Source organism: Sceloporus occidentalis, unplaced genomic scaffold, assembly GCF_023333645.1.
Source record: "Sceloporus occidentalis isolate IW3139 unplaced genomic scaffold, rSceOcc1.0.p SCAF_80, whole genome shotgun sequence".
NCBI lineage: Eukaryota > Metazoa > Chordata > Lepidosauria > Squamata > Phrynosomatidae > Sceloporus > Sceloporus occidentalis.
Window position 1 is genome coordinate 4619595 of NW_028317060.1, and position 22064 is coordinate 4641658.

Sequence of the window (22064 nt, forward strand, 5' to 3'; positions counted from 1 at the left end):
ATTCTAGTTTACATGTACACATCAAGTCAATTTACCGATGGGCTTCCAGAAATAAGGTGGGGGGGGTAAAAAAATCAGAGAGAAAAAAGAAAATACATGACATTGGAGTGCCCTCTACTGGAGAGTTTGAAAACAAAGAATAAATACGGTACTTTAAATCAGCATCATCAAAAAAACTGAAGACAGAAAAAGATGTCCAGAAGCTCTGAGCAATGCTCACCAAAAAATAGAAGATAAACAAAGAACAATTGGTGATATTTTTTTTTATATCAGAACTCAATTTAGCTGTCATTGTCATAATAGTGAGGGATTTTAAAAACAGCATTCCCTCTATAGGGCTACTGCAGTAGGGGAGATTGAAAATAAACTATAGCATTAAAAATGACAACATACAAAGTTGACAATAACAAAGATATGTTAATACATACAGAAGATGGCCCTGCTCTTGCAAACTTTAAATCTAGTATAGTTTGTGGATTTTGTTTTTTTACGTATTTGGGGCATTCATCAATATCTTCAAAGTTCTAAAAAGTGTTAACACCGAACCATGAACAGATGGTGGAGGTGTGTACTACGTATATATAAGCTTTCTATGCATTCCAGTAAATGCATGTACACTGCATGACAATTTGGAGCCATTAAATGGGCCAAAGCACCCTGTCCTAATTTCAAATTATCTCCCAACCTTTTTATTCTAATCATAAACTACCTCGGTTTGTATCTTTGTAAACTGTCACTATATTTCAATTAAAATGTTGAGGTATCTCACCTCGCTTGGAGGTAGAATTTTGTTTAGGTTTTACTTTTGCATGCAGTATTGCTTTAGAATAAAAAATGTATATGTATATATACATTAACAAAAAACATTCTAAGTGACCCCAAACTTTTAAACGTTAGTGAATATATTATAAAATATATAAATTTAGAGTGCTTTTCCCTACAGCATAACAAAACCAGTATATTCCTTTATCTTTGGTAGGAATCTAATGTAAGATGGGAAATATAAAAAGGACCAGTAAAGGGAAAATTCACTTGAATGTAGCCAGTATAAATTCATGGCTTTATTCTGGAGGAAAAAAAAAAGAATTGAAGGATATCCATGAACATTTTGCATAATCATATTTTCACTTAAACACAGTAAATGGCATGGTATCATTTTCAGTTCCATAGGGCTGCCAATTTGCTAACCATTTAGTGTTCCTTTCTGTATATTGTTTTCCTGAAGTCAAGTAGTAATTTAAACCCCTTATGTCCTCAGAGCGCTACAATACATCTCCATTGTGATTTAATTTACATTCTTTAGGAACAATAGGGGACTGGGTTAGTTTTAGAACCAAATGCAACTGGAAATACTTCTTCTAGCTTCTCTTTGTGTAATAAATAGACCTTGCGCAGTAAATGCAATGATACAAGGCCTACAAATAAGGCAGCAGCTATATGTAGGTGTATATTATCTGAAATAAAAAAACATTTTAGTTAATGTTTCAACTTGCATGAAGAACTGATGTGAAAATCTGCTCTGGGATAAGCATCTTGACATGTGGTTGCTGTAAATAAAATACATACGCAGAACTATTAGCTGTTAAAGTCAATTATAAGTCTTTTCCACCAAACCCTGTTCTAGAGAAAACATACAACTAAGTAGAAAGGAAATATCCTACCTGGGGTTAAAAGGTACCATTAATATTACCAAAAATTAAGTACCAAATTGAATTGCGCATGGCCACGGAATATACGTTCTGCTTATATCAATGAACAGCCCACAGCCTGCTTCAAAAAATAGAATGTTTCTGGTGCAAAATTTGAAAAGTGATATTTATACCCACAGCACCCAATGAGACATCCCCGCTGACTAGACTACACCATTGGTTGCTATGGTAATAAGATTTTTATTTTCTCCAAACTTTTCCACTGAATGGCTTTTCATACACGAAACCGCAGTATACTTTGGAATGACGGCATCACTGCAGCCTGCATCAGCACATATAATCTGGAGATGCACCGCCAGATTAAAATAAACAAGCAATTAAAAGGGTTTGCTTTTTTTTTTTCTCAATATATTGGTATGTTTATAAAAGCACTAATTAAATTAACACAATTTTCCCCACAGCTCTTTTCTCAAAAGCACTAGAAGGTACTAGAAAGGAAGATTATCAAGTCCTAATTAAATATAAAACCATCCGAGAAGAGAAACATAATCAACAAAAATTGCATAATTTTAATATAGTTGAGCTGTAATTAGGTTGTTCTAATTACATTTGTGTTTTCTTTTCCCGAATCAAAGCTTTATAAACTCAAAAGACCTTTAAGTTTGATCCATTGTCACATCCATTTGTGCCATTCAGACAGTGAGGAGCTTTAGCTGATGTCCTTCTAAAAACACATGTTCATGAATGGCCAGCAGAACTAGGTCCATAAATTGTACAGCTATAGCAGTCAGTTAATACATATCCATGAACTTATACAGAACTAAAGAAATACAATCTAGGAAACATTTTTACTATGTGGTTAAGTAAACAAATTTGAAGGAAGAAAAAGTAATTGGTTGTAAAGATAACATTGATTACGCAAGTTAGATCCTACAAAACGATACTTGTTAAGATTGAGCATTAGACCTAAGGGATAGTATTTGCTCCTGGTTTGGAAACTAGCTAAACCATAAAGTTGGACAATCTCCGATTTTTTTTTAAAGGGGAAACTTTTTTTCAGTTAATACAGTGCTGTAAATAGTAATATAGTTTATTATTGAAGATTTTTTGGTTTTGATTTAGTTTAATTCATCTGATATATGTATACTTGGAGTCACTTGAGTCTTTATGGCAATGCTAATGAAGTCCTGTTTTTCTATTGAAATCCTTTCGTCCATAGACTTTCATTAGAAATATTTTAAGGATCTAAGCGATTAAGACTTGGAAGTAAGATAAGGAGTGTGTTTGTCTTGCACCTTTGTTTAAGATAACACAGCTACAACACATGCACATGGCTAATATGTACTTCCAAAGAATAAAGTTCATGTCTACTGAATTCCTGAGATTGTGAACAGCACATCTACAAACAGCTTCAAAACGGCACAGACATAATAGATATTCTCGCCAAGTAGGCTTTGCACAACATCAAGAAGATGGTCGCTATTCTTTTTACATAAATTATATTAAGAGAAAAGAAGAAAACATTTAAACTGAGTAAATGAGTCACAAAGCCTCATCATATTATATTTACAAAGTAGAAACAACCACATATAGGGAAAGAGAATTAAAACTTCCCCTATGGGACCATGCAGCCCACCCATTACCCCTTCAGCTTCCCTGTGAAGTGGTATGTGGAGGTTAAGTATTAGAAATCAACACTATGGGTAGGTATGGTGCCCGTCTATGCCCCCCCCATGCCAAGTGGAATAGGGAAAGGGTAAAATATGTTTTATACTGTTGCAGCATGGAAGATGGAAGAGTTTTATTGTTCCTAATACTACTGGGCATTAAATGCAAAGTGTTAATGTGTACCAAGCGTGATCACCAGTGATTTAAGAGTTGATTTATGAGGAATGAAAGCAGCATGATAGTAGTGTTTTCTGGAGGAGCTCAGAAGAGTAGAGCACATATTAGAGTAGACATAGCATCAGGAAAAAAGTTATACAAATATACAAAAGCCTTGTTCGCCTTGTGCAACATGGATTTCCCATAGAGCCTCTGCACCAAACTCACCTTCCATAAATATAAACGTGTAGGATACATAGGCAATGGCAATTGATTCAAAAAAAAAAAATACAATTTGGTTTGTATTAAATATCTGACTCCTGCAGACTTGATCAATTAATTGGTCGCTACGGTCATAAGACCATAATAATAATTTTCAAATCTTACATATGTTCCAAAATGCAACTTAACTTCCAAACGTTGATGGTAGAGATACAGGCCTCCCAAAACATCAGCATAGTTAACCACAAGGGTTTTGTTAAGATTTTTTATTTGCTTCCCCCCTTGTACAACCTCCCAATGTTCCACCTTGACCATCTGATATATTAACATTTCCCAACCAAGTACCACAAGTAAGCAATTCCTCAAAGTAAAAGTCATCTTTAGCAAGTACCCTCTCTAACTGTAACAGCTTTCGCTTGCCATTTCATTTATAAACTGTACTGCTGGGACCCATCAATATGTGAGATCACATATACTTCACACTCTGAAACCATAAGCAGTGACTTTATACCCCATGAAATGTGTAATGTGTGGGTGTCCTTAAAACTGCCCAGGGTACAAACAAAGTGAATATTTCCTACACTGTAGATTCCACCCCTGTAGGAAAGTGGGTTCTTCACTGTCTGCAGTTGGACTAAGCCCCTCTACCATATGTATAAATAAATTATACATACAATTACAACTAATCTTCCCTGTTACGATTTTACCGCAACTTTGTCCCCTTAAGCTTTTCAGCAAGCAAAGGGATAGATGTGGTGTGTTATATCTCCCCAGTGCAGCATGCCACTCAGATATGTCTAATGCTGTGAAAATGTTAATTGCTCGTTGCAGTTGGCCATGATGTGCAGAAAACTAAAGTTAATCTACCACATAATCTAAATGTACAAGACTTTTGATGGCAGCTTTCTATGGTTTACAAGTCTGTCCCTTTTCTCTTTGACATATGGCGCTACGTGGTATCTGTGCTTGCAGAAGCCAGGGTGCTACAATATGTATTGGGAGAGATAAGCAGCTGCCTTTTACATTGCTTCTCTCATCAATCAGGCCAGAAGGAATCACTGAATGTAGAAAAATAGGCTTCCCTCCTTCCTCTCCTCTGCTGTCTCAACTGCTGCCTTTGTTGGAATGTGCCAGCGAACAAATGTGACTGATCAGAGGAAATACATAAAGTAATTTATCTGCCCTCGCCGTTCTGATGTACGTGTATCTAGTAACTACAACAGCTGCTTCTTCAATCACCCCAGCGTGCAGGATTGCATGACGCTGCTTTCTGTATTCATACTATAAAAAAAGTCAAATTACATCCGTCACACGTAAGGGTAATATTAGTAGTGGGAACCAAATCTAGCCTATACACAAGTATAGATGAAAGGAGGTTTAATATGTTCACATCAACAGGGGTGAGATGAAAAGGATACAAAGAAAAGAGGGGGGGGGGGAAGACCTTTATACACCTGTCACAGATGGAGCTTCAGTTGGGGGTTCACACGTCCACCTTGGAATTGTTACACACGTTCTTTTTGTTTTTATTAAGATTAAACTTTCCCTTGAAGCCATATTCACTTATACCACATTTTAAAGCAAACATTCTTTGGGACTTTTTACCACTGGGCTAATTCGATGTCCTCTCCCTGCAGGTGGGATATTTTCAGTCCTCTCCTGATAAGCATTCGATGAGAAATCAGGTGTCATAACTGTTGACTATAAACGTTTCGGTGGTTTTTCGTATATATTTTACCCAATACAGAGTTTTTAAAGAAATAGAAAGAAATATGCTGTCCTTCAACAACCAGCTTCATAAAATACAATAATTGTAACGTTTGCTTTTGTTTAGGTCTGCTATTTTAATACGTTTCTTATCGGATTGCCTCGGGATAAGCAATGTATCAGTGTTAATCACCCAGAGAGACCCTCTGCCTAATCAAGCTCCATGGGGAAAGGATGTCAAGAGCATTGCCACAAAGAATCAGCTCGGTGGCGTTTGAGTTTGGATTGAACCAAAGCGTCACATGGCTGCTGATAACAGCAATCTCCACATAAATTATTTTTCAGAGTAATGTGAAAAAAAATAGTTAGTTCCCTTTGGTCCAGGAAAAATATTATTTTGGTTCCCATTTAAGAGCAGCAAGTATTATCACTGATTCTTCAGGATTTGCCACATGCTTACGGCCTGGGATAGAGAACAAATAAAGAAATTGAGGGTAAACGATGGGTTTTTTTTCCAGTCAATATTTTTACATTTTTTGCATATTTTTCAACTCTATCGGATAAGAAAGGGAGCATAACAACCAGGCTGTTATTTAGCACTATTGAATGCTTTGTTCCCTAACTTTTCATAGCATAATGATACAGCTAGTCACATACTCAGAATAGCAAGAAAACCGTGCTTTTAAAAGAAAGTTTTGTGATGCAGCCTGAAATATATACCTTTGTTGAGGGGTTAAATGGCTATATACAACTGTAAATACGCTAATTCTCCAGGATCACATACCTATGTGTTCTCTATACCATCTGTTCCCTTGTCCATTTCCGCTATATCGTGTTTTCCATTTGAAGATGGAACCCGCAGGAACCTGAAAGCCTGTGTGCTGCTCCATCTGTTCTACAATTTTTAGGGGTATTTTATCTATACAAAATAACACACAACTACAATATTTTTCTTTTAGAGCCCTTGCTCTTTGAAAATGAAAGACGTGAGACTTTGTGTTTGAACCATAGATCTTCGAGAAAACAAATTATATTTTATATAGATATAGATATATTTGTGCAATAGCATACTGGACAGTGTTTTTAGTGTAATAGAAACAGATTACGTGTGGCGTCAGAGCGTGTGTTCCTTGTCTGCAAGAAGAAACAAAATATATGACAAAAAAAAACAGGCATGCAACCTGTCGTACGAAAAAAGGCATAAAGCAAAATAATGCATTAATAGAATATATAGAGATTAGAAAAGTATGTCTTCAGTTTCTGAATTATATAAATAGGTCATGCCAGCATAACAAATAGGCTCTTATTAAGCATGGTTGAATGCTTTGCTCCAATAATATGATTTCTCCTTTTTGTCTCCCCATAATTATACTGAATTTTTCCACACTGGAAACGCATAGCTATAACATAAAAGCTGTCAACTTTGGACCAAACCCCTGCCAGGGTACATAAAACAAGGTAACGGTGAGCCCAGGTGTTTAGTTATTTCTTATTCATTAAATTATGCAATATAAAGGGCCAGCTCAGGCCTCCTCGGAGAAACTTGCCAGTGTCGGTTCTTCATAATGAAGCGTAAACCCGCAAACACGTCAACTATACCTTTAACCCCTTCGTGACAAAGGCTGATTTTACTTTTTGTACCCTTTGGGACAATGGCCGTTTTAACATTTTTGCGCTGCTCGTGATTAGCTGTAATTTTCTTCTTTCCCGTTTACTGAACCCACACAAGTTATATATTGTTTTTTTTCAGGACAACAAGGGCTTTCTTTAGATGGCATTGTTTTGATTGTATCAAATTATTTACTATTAAAAAAGTATAAAATATGGTGAAAAATTTTGAATTTTTTTTTCTAATTTTTAGTTGAAAAATCTTTTACTCATCTATAAAAGGTAATGAAAAAAACCTGCTAAATAGATTCTACTATTTGTCCTGTGCTTTTTTCTACACATTATGGGGCAATAAGTACAGGTAGCGTTTTGCTATTTCAAAGCCATTTTTTCCAAATCTGGTAATTCTTCCCCCCATGTGCCATTTCGGGTATCTTTGAAGCCGGCCAATGCAATTTACCCCATCAAATCATATATTTTTGAAAACTAGACACCCCAGGATATTTCAAATGCTAGTATTTTAACTCTTTCCATGCACCATATCTACCACCAGTCTTTGTCAAACTTTGTGGTAGTCATTTTTTTGCATTTGTTTTTTCACATGCATTTTACTTCAGGTATGAATAAACAGGTTCTGGTATATGTCACTGTCATAAAACACCCCAATATGTGTTCAGCAACATCTCCTGAGTACAGCGATACCTCACATGAATGATTTTGTCTGGCTGTTTGGGGGGGGGAAAGGGCCACATTTGGGGTATGCGCAGTTGGCGATCAACTGCCCATGCCCTATTTGGTACATCTTTGAGCCGGGCCATTTCAGTGTGCCCAATAAAACCATATATTTTTGAAAACTAGACACCCCAGGGTATTTTAAATGCTGGCATTTTAACTCTTTGCATGCACACATTTTACCACCAGCATTTTTTCAAAGTTGCAGTAGTATTTTTTTGTGTGTATTTTTCCCCCACACACCTACTTTATGTATGAATTTACAGCTCCTGGTATATGCCGCTGTCACACGACACCCCAATATGTGTTCAGCAACATCTCCTGAGTACAGTGATACCCCCACATGCATGGGTTTGTCATTTTTGGGGGGAACTAAAAGGCCACATTTGGGACGTGTGTATTTTTCTAATTGGAAATTAGATGTGTGGCCATCCTTCCCCCCCGTGTTAATTGGGACATTTTATATATATACACATTATATATATATATATATATATATATATATATATATATATATATATATATATATAAATTTTTTTTGCCTTTGTTAAAAAATTTTTTTTTACAGTTTTTTCAACTTGAAGGTTCCCCTGATAGTGACATCAGTGGGAAATTATTTTTAAATTTTACTGTTTTTTTTAACTATTTTTTTCTAATTATTATTTTTTAATTTATTTTTACTAATCACACTGTGATTAGAAAGCTGGGCTCCATTGACTTTCATGGTTGAATGCAGTACCTGTATTCAACCTGCAAGTGGAGCCAGAGTTCTCTAGAGGGTCTGGAGACCATCTAGCGAACTTTTTCATCTTTATTTATTTTTTTTCCTGGGCCGCCGCCATCTTGCGGATGGTGAAGATTGCGTGCAGCTGCGGCTGGGGTAAGTGTTTGGTGTCGCTGAATGCCTCCTGATCGAGGCATTCAAGCGACACCATTTAAGTTTAGGAGGTGATCGTTGATCATTAGAAATACTTTTTGCCGCGGTACTAGTGATGCCAGGGGGCAGCCCATCAGACATTGATTCTCAGCTCAGTAAATAACCTTCCTTCCGCTTTGGCAGAAGAACATACGGGAGGCTGCTGCGCTCACACACATATATACAAGAGAAATGAATAAATAAAATCTTCAGGAATGTCTCCAAACAGTCAGGCTGAAAATCTAAGCCAGAGTTTCATTTAACAGCCTGTCAGTTTTTTGATGAGAAGCTAATGAATGCAGTTGCAAACAAATCCATCAAACGTAACATCAAAAACTACTGCATTTCATCCCACCAAAGGGAAAAGGAAAAACGAAATACAACCTGGAGGCCAGCATTTTGATCTGCCGTACCAACATGAAGCATGCCTCGGCCAACTGCAGAATATGCATGAACCATCACGGGCCTAATAGTGACGGGGAGAGCAGCGAGCGGTGGCACGTGAAGATGACTTGGCTACAGCAGCTGAACCGTGAACCGCCTAGAAGGAAAGATCACTGCTAATGATCCTGACATTTTTACACGACAGGATACATACAATGGCAGGACTCATGACGCCTGTCACATGAAGGGAAATGAATACGTTCCGGCAGCAGAGACAGAGGGAAAGACTGGCGCTAGCTAAAACGGCTGGCAGTCAAATGATGATAATATGGTGTCGGAGACGCACACAAAATGGAATAAAATAATCAAATGGTAAGAATGTAAACAATTTCCTTTTAGCAACAATAACGAAATCTCAAGAGCCATGTATTCAAGGGTATTGAAATTTCACTTCTGGAACCTTTCCAAGAAATAATTTTTTGCAACCCCCTCCAGGACAAACCATGTAACTCTACCTATGCTTTGTTGTACTGGAATTAAAGGAACAGAAAGACATAAAGGTCTCGTTATCAGAGACTATTTAACCCCTTGGCTGCTAAGCCATTTCCCACCCTGGTGCTAAGCTGGTTTTCGGCATTTTGGTGCATCTCAAGTTTAAACGCGTTTAGAAGTAAATTTCTTGGGAATAAACTATACAAACCATATATTGTTTTTTTCAGCACACCCAGCAGATTCCAAATATACCATTTTTATATGTGTATGTCTCATCAGGTTTGCAAAATATAGGCAAAAATGGGAAAAAGTGTAATTTTTCACTTCCGACTCAATAAAAACTAGTTTGTAATTTTATTTTTCTAAACTCTAATATCAAAAGCTGTGTTGCTAAATATTTGTAGTAGGTAACCGGTCTAAAATAAACAGAAATTGAGAACAGTAGACTGTGTTTTTCTAATATTTTATTGCTAAAAGTTAAATTTATTAGACTATCACAAAAGACATCTTTATGGCTAATGGCTGATTTTAATAATATTTGCAGTTCATCAGGATTTAAAAAATTGCCTCCCTCTACCATTGGCTAAATTTAACCCCATGATCAAAGGGATCATGGGGTTAAAATTTAGTATCGGCCATTTTTAAAAAGGGAATGTGACTTTTCATAGCTATATGATAGCTGTGGTAACATTGGCTACCACAGTGATTATTTAGCTAGAATACTTACATTTTATTTATTTTTTTTTAAAGTTAAACTAGTTTATGTTTAGGTAATTTAATTTGGGGGTCTCTAGGTTATTTTGATCTTTATTTATCTGCCTTTAGAGACCCCCAAATCATTTTTTTTACTTTTTTTGTACATTTTTTTTTACTTAATATTTTTTTTGAGATACAGGCATCTAAGCAGCATGCCCCCATACCGCTTTAACTGACAATTGTCAGTTATTAATAAAGTTGCGCGGTGACGTCATCGCGTCATTGCGCGTGCCGTCACCGGCCGGATCGGGTGGCCCCGGTGATGCCCTTCAGTGTGAGGGGCAGATCGCCGGGGTAGGTGGTGATGGGGGTCCACAGACCTCCATAAAGGTAGGAGAGTGCTAGCGACGGCATTGTTCCGTTGTTAGCACCTGACTTAGCAGTCAAGGGGTTAATATACCCCGACGGAAATTTTTGGTTCAGGTCATTATTTCTTTAAACAATATCAACATTACCATCACTCCATGCAGCCAAATGAGCTGTAAAATAAAAATATGAAAATATTGTAAAATATGTTTTTCTTTAATTAACGCAAACTAGAGAAACATGGCAAACGTAAAAGGACTACGTGGCTAAGGATCTTGGAATGATTTCCCACATACCACCAATGGTGTATGCAAGGCAGTTGCAGCAACAGGCCTACAGCTTCTTGGTCAGGTAAGTATTTTTTTTTTTTTGGAAGAATGCTCTTTTTAAGAGAGTGGTGAGATTTATTATTTTTGTTCAGTTCATGGGAACTGTAAGACTCTCTGTGGCCCGTTTCACGGGAAACCAGCATACAAAGCAAGGAAAGAGGATTCATTACTGCGTCCATGACCTAGATAAACACAGCATTAGCAGTCAATGATTTCACCATAAGGTCATATTGACAGCTTAAACTCATGCGCTCGCAGGATCCGAATTTTGAATAAAAGTTATTGAGTGGAATTATGGTTATGTCTACACTTTATCCACTCGAGTCAGTGAAGGGCAAATGAGGCGCATTAATAACCAAAACTAAAGTTGAAAAGAAATCGATTTTGTATTATGTCCAAAATCATTTCTCTCTCTATAGAGATTATGAATAATCCATTGCTCTGTGTGTAGCTGCTTCATTTTCAGACTCTTGTGTTCTTTAAATAATACAATACTAAATGCTCATCTGCATCCGCCAGACAAGCCAGAAGACCTGCTTTTCATACAGAAATCTTGTAGTGCTGCCACCACTGCAAGGAATTCTGGGTAGGCATGTGCAAACAAGGTTAGCAATGATCATCTCTATATCTACTTTACACATAGATACCTTTACGTCAAATGTCTGCTGTAATAGACAGCCTTTAAACAAAGCCCAGAAAAGAGGTGCAAAAAGGTTTTTCTTATTCTATTTATAATTGTATTTGTATAATTATTTATTAATGTATTTATTGGCTACTTGCACTTTGATAGGATTCTTTGGGACATCATCTAACCATACTACACTATTATGTTCTTTTTGTTATTTTGCAGAAGTACCCCTTTTCTACAGTTGGAAATGGACATTGGAGTGTCATACGTTGATGCAGGTGTGCCTTTTTGTTGGCAAGTATGTATGTATATTTAATACATAAGCCCGAGCAGCCCATATTTATTTATTGTTAAAGCCCACCCTTCATGTAACATCTTTGCATTTACTCATTCACACAAATCATTAACACATTCATTAATGCAGTCTCACAAATCATTCAAGCAATTCATCCACACATGAATTCATTAATTGTCATATACACATTCACACAATTCATCCACACATTTATTCATTCATTCTCATACGCATTCACACTACCCCCTCTCCCCATCTTATCTGCCCCTTTTCACTATGTACCCCTTTTCACTATGTACCCCCTCTCACTATCTATCCCCTCTCCCATTTCTCACTGCACCCCCCTCTCTCACCCTACTTACCTTGTTGCCGGAGCAAGCAGCAACTGCGGCCGGGCCCGCGGCAGGACTGGACTGACTGGGCCTATGCGGCCTCTATGGCCGCATTAACACAGGGCATAAGGGGCACCTGCCCCTTAAGCCCGCCGCAACTCCGACCGGGTCCGCCACTCTAAGGGGCCGGGAAGCCCCCACCAGGGCCGGCCTTAGGGGTCTGCGGCCGCACAGGGCTTAGATTAAAACATCGGGGGTTTTTTTTTTTACTTTATTTAACATCCTCCGTGTTAAATAAAGTTAACAAAAACTTTATTTAACATGGAGGATTCGGTCCTGACTGAGCCTATTTTAAGGTAGAGGCCTGGAGCTGCAGCTCCATCAGCCCCTAAGTCAAACCGGTTTGCCCGATGGCCAGTCCGGGCCTGCATATATACCGTATTGGCTCGAATATAGGCCGCACTTTTTCCCCCCACTTTAAGCGGCCTATATTCGGGGTCTAGCGCCCGACGCCCGGGACATTCAGTTCCGGGCGCCGGGCAGGCAGCAGGGTTAGGATACAGATCCCCCGCAGCGGTGCAGGGGACCCGTATCCTACTCTCTGATACGCTCAGACAGCCTCCCCTGCCAGCACTTCCCACGGGGGGAGTGCTGGCACGGGAGATTGTCTAAGCGCATCGTGCAGACGTTCACCGGCAGCGGTGAACGTCCGCACGATAAGTTTTACCTCTGCCCCCAAGACTTACCAGAGCAGACTCCCGGGTGTCTTGCGGGGCCGGCAGGGGACACCTACGCAATACGCGTATACAACTTCAGGTGCCGGCACATCCGCTGAGTCTCGGCACCGGAAGTTGTATACGCGTATTGCGTAGATGTCCCCCGCCGGCCCCGCAAGACACCCGGGAGTCTGCTCTGGTAAGTCGGGGGGGGGCAGAGTGGCAGCATATCTCGGGGGAGGGGAGGATGAGGATAGTGGCAGCATATCTCGGGGGGGGAGGACAGTGGCAGCATATCTCGGGGGGGAGGACAGTGGCAGCATATCTCGGGGGGGGGAGGACAGTGGCAGCATTTCTCGGGTGGGGGAGAGTGGCAGCGTATCTCGGGGGGGGAGACAGAGTGGCAGCATGTCTATTAAAAAATGTTTTTCTTTAAAAAAGCACCAAACTTTTAGGGTGCGGCCTATACACGGGGGCGGCCTATATCCGAGCCAATACGGTATATAGTTTCACATTGATGCCTGTTGATGTTGGGGGCGGTCCCGCTGACATTGTGGGAAACACCCTCATTTAAAGGGGAAATGGGTAGGGAGTGGGGTGTGCCAGGACCCACGCTCGTGCGACCCGGAAGATTCGGTGTTGACCCACCGAGAACTGGAGACGGGTCGGGAGAGTTTCCAGGTATGATTATCTATATAGCATCTTTAAACCACATGTAAAGGGGAAATTGATTTGTCAGCCTGGAAATAATACAATAATAGTTTTATTATCTGTATTCATTACAAAAGGCTCTTGTGAGCAAGTAAATTTCCAATTAAGATTTTGTACCATGGTATACTTCTCACTTTCCAAAAAGAATAAAATAGCAACTTTAAAAAAAAAAAAAAAAGGTAGAAACTTTGTGGAGCTAAATAACCACACATCCCCATTTCCACGTAACAGACCAAGAATATAAATGAAGTTCCAGAAATCAACAAAAGGAGCAATACATCCTATAGGGGAGACAATGATATTCTCTCTCTTCTATGGTAAAAGACAATTTTCCTCTGCCTTTTGTTACGTTACTTCGAAAGTTTAAAAAATTTCATATGTTTGAATAGAAAAGAAAATGTCCTACAGGTACCTTTAAAGATCTGTCCATCTTAACAAGTATAGAAAGGAACAAGAAGTAGTTCTCTAAATTATATATTATTAGTCCACCAACTCGCAATCAGTGGAGGCTGAGCAAAAAGCCTGTCAGCCTGATACACCGAGGTTGTAAACTTGTAATTTTACAATGCAGGTTTCCATGCAGCACAGCAGGACAACAAACGTTTGTGTAGGGAAAATCATCAGCTCACCAGTTTGGCTATTTTTCCGTAATCAATCCATCTGACTGTAGCAAAATTTGTTGATTCGGCACAGTTGAAGCCGTGATTGAAACCGGCGTGATACCCATATGGGAAAGTGATCATAAATTCACCAGCTTCTTGTGTAACCTGCAGGGGGAAAATCAAAAGGCAGGATGAGTTGGGAAAATAAATAGGAATAGTGTCTAACAAAGACATCAAAGTACAAAAGGAGAAGGTAGATCTGACTTGTTTTCGAAATGAGAACCAGCATGGAACATATATTGTTATCATATAAAACAGGACAAGGGAAAATAATAGAATCTTTCTGAGTAGACACTAGATAACAAAGCTACACATAGCGGTTAAAATATTATACAAAGTGATACAGATAATTTTGAGAGAAACAGAGCAATTTAGTCCTAGACATAGGAGTTGCAAACCACGTATTTGATTTAACGCAGCAGGTCTGGGAGAGGGCAGCACCTCTGCTGTCAAACCGGAGCAGAACACCCGATCAGGCATCCCCGTGTACCAACGCTCAAAAGGTTGGCTACCTGGGAGATGTCTGACCTCCCCAACCAGCCCATTTACACTAGCTGGGACAGCCTCAGTATGATGCACTACTTGGCATTATATCCCAGTGGCCAAGAAGGTGAGTCTATGTGATCAGTGTGAAAGGGTTCATAAGTAATGAAAATGCAAACTTTTTACATAAAGCAGAGGCAGCGAGTATCAAAGCATCTGCATGTAAGGGTAAAACAAGTCAAAAAATAACTGGCTCAAAGAATTAAAAACAGGATTATGTTAAAAGGTAAAGAAAACACCTACTTAACAAATTTAGTAGGCACCTAAAACTGCTAACTTGGCAGGGGTGGCTCACAGATCTTCAGAACATAATGTTGTTAATAACTGCTAACTTGTGACACAAGTCAAATGGTTATATTCACTAAACTCTAAGTTGCAGTGAGGTGGCAAATTTCATCTCACTGATGTCACCATACATTAAGCAGGGACAAACTAATTGGGACAGGGCCCCTACGGAAATGTTTTATCTCACCTGCAACTAAATTTAAGGGATGCTATAATATCAGAATAAATGTCAGACGTGATTAGTCAACTTCTTCTGAACCACAGGGGGAGGGAACAGGAGATTCACGTGGACAGTCTGCATCATGTTCTATTCTCCCTAACACTGATGTTCCTTCACATGGCGCATGCATGTGGACACAATGTGACAGGATTTGGGATGGGGTCCCCTGCATGCATGGCATACAAGTTCAGCAAGTGATAGAGTACTCTTCTGAGGACATCCTCACAATGCTGGTTTTGCGCAGGTATGTACTGATTTTAGGACACTGTGACAGGGTGGAAGAACAAGTTATGCATACGTGTAAGATAAGAAGTTGACCGACAGGGTGGGATTTTGCCATGAGACATTGTCACCATAACAAGGAAATTCCTGATCATCTTTCAGGTACTGTGCCGCTGCCCTCATTAACCAGCATTCCTCCCCTCCACTATGTAAATCAGCTGACGTGATGTTATCCAAACCCTCTAAACCATAGTCCTTCTCCTTTTTACAGCTACCCCGAAACAAAGCCAATATTTCACAGCCTTGTCTACAAATACTCATATTTAATAACCACTATGACCATTGCAAACACAAGAGGTTTTTGTTATGTTTTTTTGTCTGGCTACTATCATACGCATTCATTGATAAGTGAATCAATGCAGGGACCATCAGTAAATCCTTATGTATTTTATGTGCCACTTAATTATATAGAAATCGACAAACTGATGCAGTAGCTCATCTGTCGTCCCAGAGCAACACTGGCTCAGATTCTAACCTCATAACTATTCTGGAATCCAATGAGTTAATCATGTAACCATTTCATAATGATTAAAAGCACACTGAGCCGATTACCTTGCTAACAATCTGAGGCACAATGATGAACGTCAATGACGTCTATAAAAGACAGAAAGGAATCTTTGAAACAGAGACCTGCTACTTTCCTATTGAGAACTGCTGCTGTGATGTCTTTAGAGGGAGACACCTGCAGCGAATGCCTGTGTATCAGGATGGTAAAAGTAGGATATTCATCTTGCGCCCACATCACTATTTCCATTCATCCAAATTTAAAAATATATTCTATTCTACCTTTTTAAAGGTTTTCTTAAGGTTGGTTTGCCTTGTTTGACAAGATAAACTCTCCTCCGTCTAACATTTTATTGAAGTACTCTCTTACAGTTAAAGGTTCAACCAACATGACCACTTTGGGGGGAAAAAACATCTCATGTATCCTCATCATTTTGAAGAACTTGCTCAGATGCAGAAAAGGTTACAAGATCCAACTAAGTACAAAGGAAGAAAGAGGGTGTCTTTGAAACCATTTGTTTCCGAATGAAATTACTATTTGAATGTTAAGATAGTTGAATGGATAAGGAAATGGTTGAGTTAAAGCTAATGGAGTATATTGAAAAGAATGCCTTGTTACTAGTGGGGGCCTCAGGGACAAATACTTTTTAAATATTTTTATTACCAATATTAAAAAAAGGTCTCAAAAGGCAAACCAAATGGGTAATGACAAAAGTAAATTAGAAGAAGGCTCGAGAGTGTGGCAGTTGTAATATAATGCTGCTAAAAGTAAAATAATGCACTTGGGACAAAATATAGTGCTAAGGCTACTGTGCTGTCAAAGGACTTTGGACTAAAGGTAGGCAGGCGATGTAAAAAAGAATGGAGAAGCAGAAAGAAAGGTGGGTCTGCCACCTTACAGATCTCTGGTCGGACCTCACTCGCAGTACTGCATACAGTTTAGATCGCAGGAAATATTAACTATCAATTATCAATATGTATAGCTTGGAGGACAGACAAGAGAAAGGGGTGTAATAAAAACAGTTAAATTCATTGGGATTTAACAAATTACAAGAGAGAGGTTTATGTCTAAAGGAGAAGTGTTAGAACACATAGGACAAATTCAAGAGGGACAAACGTAATATAAGTTTTACTCTACAGCGAGGGTGGTGGATGAGGGGACCAGCCTTCCAGCATAAGAGGTCAATATTAAAAAAATAAATAAAAAAAAATGACCAAATAAGTTTTCAGTCTTTTCAGCAGGAAAAATGCAGACTACATACATGGGCTGAATGCTATCTGTCATCAGTGGAATTAGGAAGAGTGTAGAGCTGTCCAAAATTCCACAAGGCTTTCTAATTATTAATAAAATTAACTATAATTTTATATATATAGATACAGTATTACAAAATGAAATATGGTCCTGATGCCAGTATTATAAACCTGCATGATAGAAAATGAATGTGCCCAGATTTTTCACATAACACATGGGCAGGAAGTATAGATGAAGGTGCTGTTCCCCCTACAAAGCTGATTGTTGAATACTTTTGCATTAGAAATATTTATTCCTAGTACTGTTAAATGTCCAAACCCTTACAATAAATAAAATCAAACAGTGACTCACAAGCAGCCACTGAGAGGTTGTTGAAATGCAAACTTAAAAACCTTGTTTTAGGGATTCAACAGACAAATTAATCAATACAATAGCAGATCTGCTATAGCTTTTTAGTGTAACATACTAAAAAGCTCAATGTTTTCCGTATGTGGAACAGCACAATTAAGTAGGATTCTTGCTTTCACTAAAGACGGCCAGGGAGATGCATTGTGTTTCCAACTCCAAAAGCAAAGCAAGACTTACACTGCAGTCCGTGTGAAATTGATTCCAATATGCATTAAAAATTAGGGGCTAGACTGTGACTTTAAAAATGTGATTGTCAACTTAATCCACTAATTACGTATACAGTATTACATTAATTGTTTGGGGGGGGGGATTCATTCTTAAAAGCAACTTGGGAAAAAAAATACTAAACGTATGTATCGAGAGAGAGGGAAAATGAATGATGCTATGATTAAAAAAAATATTATAGTTCTATGATAAAAATTTAAAAAATTAAAATCTAAAATGCTACTTAATAATATTATTTAACCCAAAGAGTTTGGTTTCAATCATTTGATCAAGTTTGATAAAACATGAAATGCTTAAGTTTCTACAAATAAAATCTGAGAAATAAATTCGAAAAACATGCGGGAATGCAGCTGAAAAATACCTTGTCAAAAGGAATTCCATATTTTTTCAATATGGATGGCGATATCAGTGTCATTTTGTGTCGAAGGAAAGCTTCACATCCTTGCGAGCTGCTGGGAAAGAAACCTAGAAGTGAACAGAACATTAAGATGAAGTTATAGTTAGAAGAATCAAGTGCATATACTCTTAGAAACTATTTTTTACCGGTGATGCAATTACATTTCATATGAGGGTGACAATACCTGGATTTTTAATCAGTTCTAATTCATTTAGTGTTCATCTCATAAAGATATAACAAGCACAGTTTCAAAGTCACATCACCTTAACCATCATTCAAATGTAAAAGTTTGCTCACACAATACCAAGTTCATCTGTACTGACCTCAATGATTAAGTATGTCCCAAAATATGGACCATATGCAATCATTAAACTCAAACCAAACAAATAAGTTTAAAAGAGACACTAATGCATGTGAAAGCTTAGTGGCCCCTTTAAAGATTCCTGAGGCCCAACTTGCATTTGCCTGTCTACCCGTCCTCCAGCTCCTAGGCATGCAGGACCAACGTTGTTGCCTGCTGCTTACGCCAACCAGCGGGACAAAAACTGGACCACAGAAGGGACGATGTACTGTAGTTCTCTTAAATGTATTTTGTATTCATGTGTATAGCAGTGTCTTTACAGAATGTGACAGTATTTTTGTATATTCAACCCCATCTTGCCCCTAAAGGGGCTACTTATACCTCAAAGCATTATTGATCATTCATTTATGAGAAAAAGACAATTATCCTATTGTGGAGCACTGAAGAGGGAGAGATTATAAATAATGTTGAGATAACTGAGGCTTTCTGGCAGCAGTTTTTCTATTGCCAGGAAATGTATTCCGCCTTCTAATACAAATTAATTTTATGGACATAAACATTGAAGAGGCTTGAGAAGAAGCATAAATATCATTTAAATGCTAGCGCTGCCAAATATTGCATGAGGGAAAAGGGAAATGAGAAAACAAATGGCTTTAGAAGTCCACACGATTTGCATGGCTAAAAATATGTGCATCAGTCACACAGAGCAAAACAGAAAACAGTGCTCCAGCAAAAGGGAGAAAAGGAGAATGAAGATTTGTTTTTCTGAGCATACATGTCAATCAATAGTGTTAGGTTTGGCTGTTGTTGAAAGAGATAGTGGTGTGATAGATAGATAGATAGATAGATAGATAGAGACAGTTGAGGATTGATATTGGGGCAAATAACAGTTTTCTGACAAATAAATCATCAACATAAAATGGAAAAATACTTTTATATAATATCAAATAGGATTAAAAAAATATGGGAACCCTGGCTAAATTATAAATCTAGAATGGAGTAAAGACCACAAACTGTTCTTTCGAGGCCTACTCAAATCGTCCCCTAAAACAGATCACCTAAACACATTTACTTCTAAATATAATAAATAAAACACAGAAAAGACGATTTGAAACACTTTATTAAATTACTTGTGATCAAGAATGAATGTGATTTTTTAATTATAATTGAAATAAGCCAATTAAATTAATATGGATTTATTGTTAGGCTTGTTTATTAACAGAATGTTTCAATTCCTTCGATAAATTCTACTTGTAATGGAATGTCAAATTTCATATTGTTGTATGCATAACTGAATGTTAATAAAAAATAAATAAAACAAAAAAGAAATAGGAATAATGAGTATATAAATATTCAGATGGTCAAAGCATATTACATGAGCTGCTTCACCAACAAGAAAACTATAATAAACCTAATTCTTGTGCTCACAAGTGTAAATAAAAAAATTGTGGAAAATTAATAATAATAATAAACTTTCACAATACTTCCCAGGTGACCGCAGCAGCCCAAAAAACACTCTTCCTCAGGGTGTAGACATATAAACAAATGATTGGGGCGCAGGTACATGTAAGGGAAAAAAATTATACAATATAGTGCAGAGTGTATACACAGTAATTGGTGCATTTACCGATCGATTTCACTTCTCTTGAGGAAGCCGACCCGGCGAAACGCGTCAGAAGGATCATATTGGACATTTTTTTCGATCGGATTCTGGTGGACTTTCAGCATAACGATTTTATATGCACATTGTGCATAGACAAACTGTGAGTGCATTTTTACCAGCTATATTCGCTTTTACCTAAGATACTGCACTATTTCAGCTTGTTTTTATAGATTCTAGACGAAGATCAATAAAAGATACCTTTCCACTTTACTCTGATGGGTCTGAAGCATCTATACCGTCTGTGAGTGCAACCACAACATCAGCTGCACCAATTACTGTTTATACACTCTGCACTATATTGTATTATTTTTTTTCCCTTACATGTACCAGCTGCTTCACCAACGCCTCCTACAGGCCAGTAGCATGTTCCCTTTTTTTGTGAAAGAGATTCTTTTGGAATTGTTTGATTAACAGATGTTACTCTGATCCATGTACTTATCACTCTTCTGTCACTTTTCATATTTTATATCACTGTTTAAACCAAGACCAGATATTAGTTTAATCACATGAAATGTTGCCCGTTTACTTTTCAGAAGGGAAAGTTTAATTGAAGGCTTTAGTCATGTGATACAAGAGGACGCCGACTGGTGAAAGGCAAGGAAAAAAGCTTGTCAATAGTTTGTGATGCGCCTCCTTCAATGTTACTTATTCTGTTGCATCTGTCATACAAACTATAATCACATATCTTTATGCAAATTTTTGGTATTTTAATTCTAAAGAACCGATCAAACTCTTCAAATCCAAAGATTTATGCTACATTAAAAGAATTAAATTTTAAATTAAAATCAATGAAGAAAGAAGAGTATTTAATTTGCTTTCTGCATATGGATTTGCAATCAAGGCCTGAACAAATGTGGTGACTGGCCATAAGTTAATTTAAATTGGAAAATCGCTTAAGGAATAAAAATGTGTAGTGTATTAAGCAGTTCTGATCACTCCTGAACTTGTATTTACAATTGACTTCTGGATTTATGCCTTACATAAGTTCCACAACAGTGATTATGGGAAATAACATTTTAGAGGTCGGCCAAAAATCTCTGAAAGACAAGGAAAATTACACTTTTTTAAAAAAAAATTATTTGAAGCAATTTTTCATAATCACAAATTGATGAAAAAAATCTATTTAGTGTCATACAGGTTTTCGGATTTGCAAGTTTTTTCTTCTGCTCTCAAAATGTACTTGGTTCTTGGTCCTATCGTAAATATAACACAAAACTATGGAGCTGACAAAACATTCCCAACATGCAAACTGTACCCAAGGCTGGGTACCCCTGTTTGAGGGCTGAGGAATCACCAGTCAGTCCCTCATACAGATAGCACTCAGCTATCCACGGATCATCCAGACCACCATTCGTAGTAAACCAAGAAGAACTCTCTTTATTACAAACACAGAGAACTTTATACAATCTCAATGCAATGTGTACCGAACCCAACCCCCAATCCCATCAGCCACATCCCATCACAAATCCCATCAGCCACATCCCATCACAAATCCCATTAGTATACAGGAGATGTATCAGGTGAGGGGATTACAGAATACAATGGGTTCCCCCACCTGTGTTATCCCCCCTGTAGTGCGGGTGCCGTCTGGGCAGACAGGGCTGTGCTGGTTGATTAAGAGCCCCAGCCAGATTATAGGATTGTCTCTTTGAAGGCTGGGGCTGAATCCACATCAGTCTCTGGGCCGGTTACACAATAAACACAATATAATATAT

General features: G+C 38.0%; 1 protein-coding gene across 1 annotated transcript in view; it reads right to left on the minus strand.

Moving 5' to 3' along the window:
- Positions 1-22064, minus strand: part of LOC149285346 (lysine-specific demethylase 4C-like) — a 178208-nt gene that overhangs the window by 112994 nt on the left and 43150 nt on the right. The window contains exons 6-7 of the mRNA XM_089495504.1: positions 18350-18453; positions 14237-14374 (exon numbers count right to left, since the gene is read on the minus strand). Coding sequence (XP_089351630.1) covers positions 14237-14374; positions 18350-18453 — 242 coding nt within the window. The remainder of the gene's footprint in view (positions 1-14236; positions 14375-18349; positions 18454-22064) is intronic.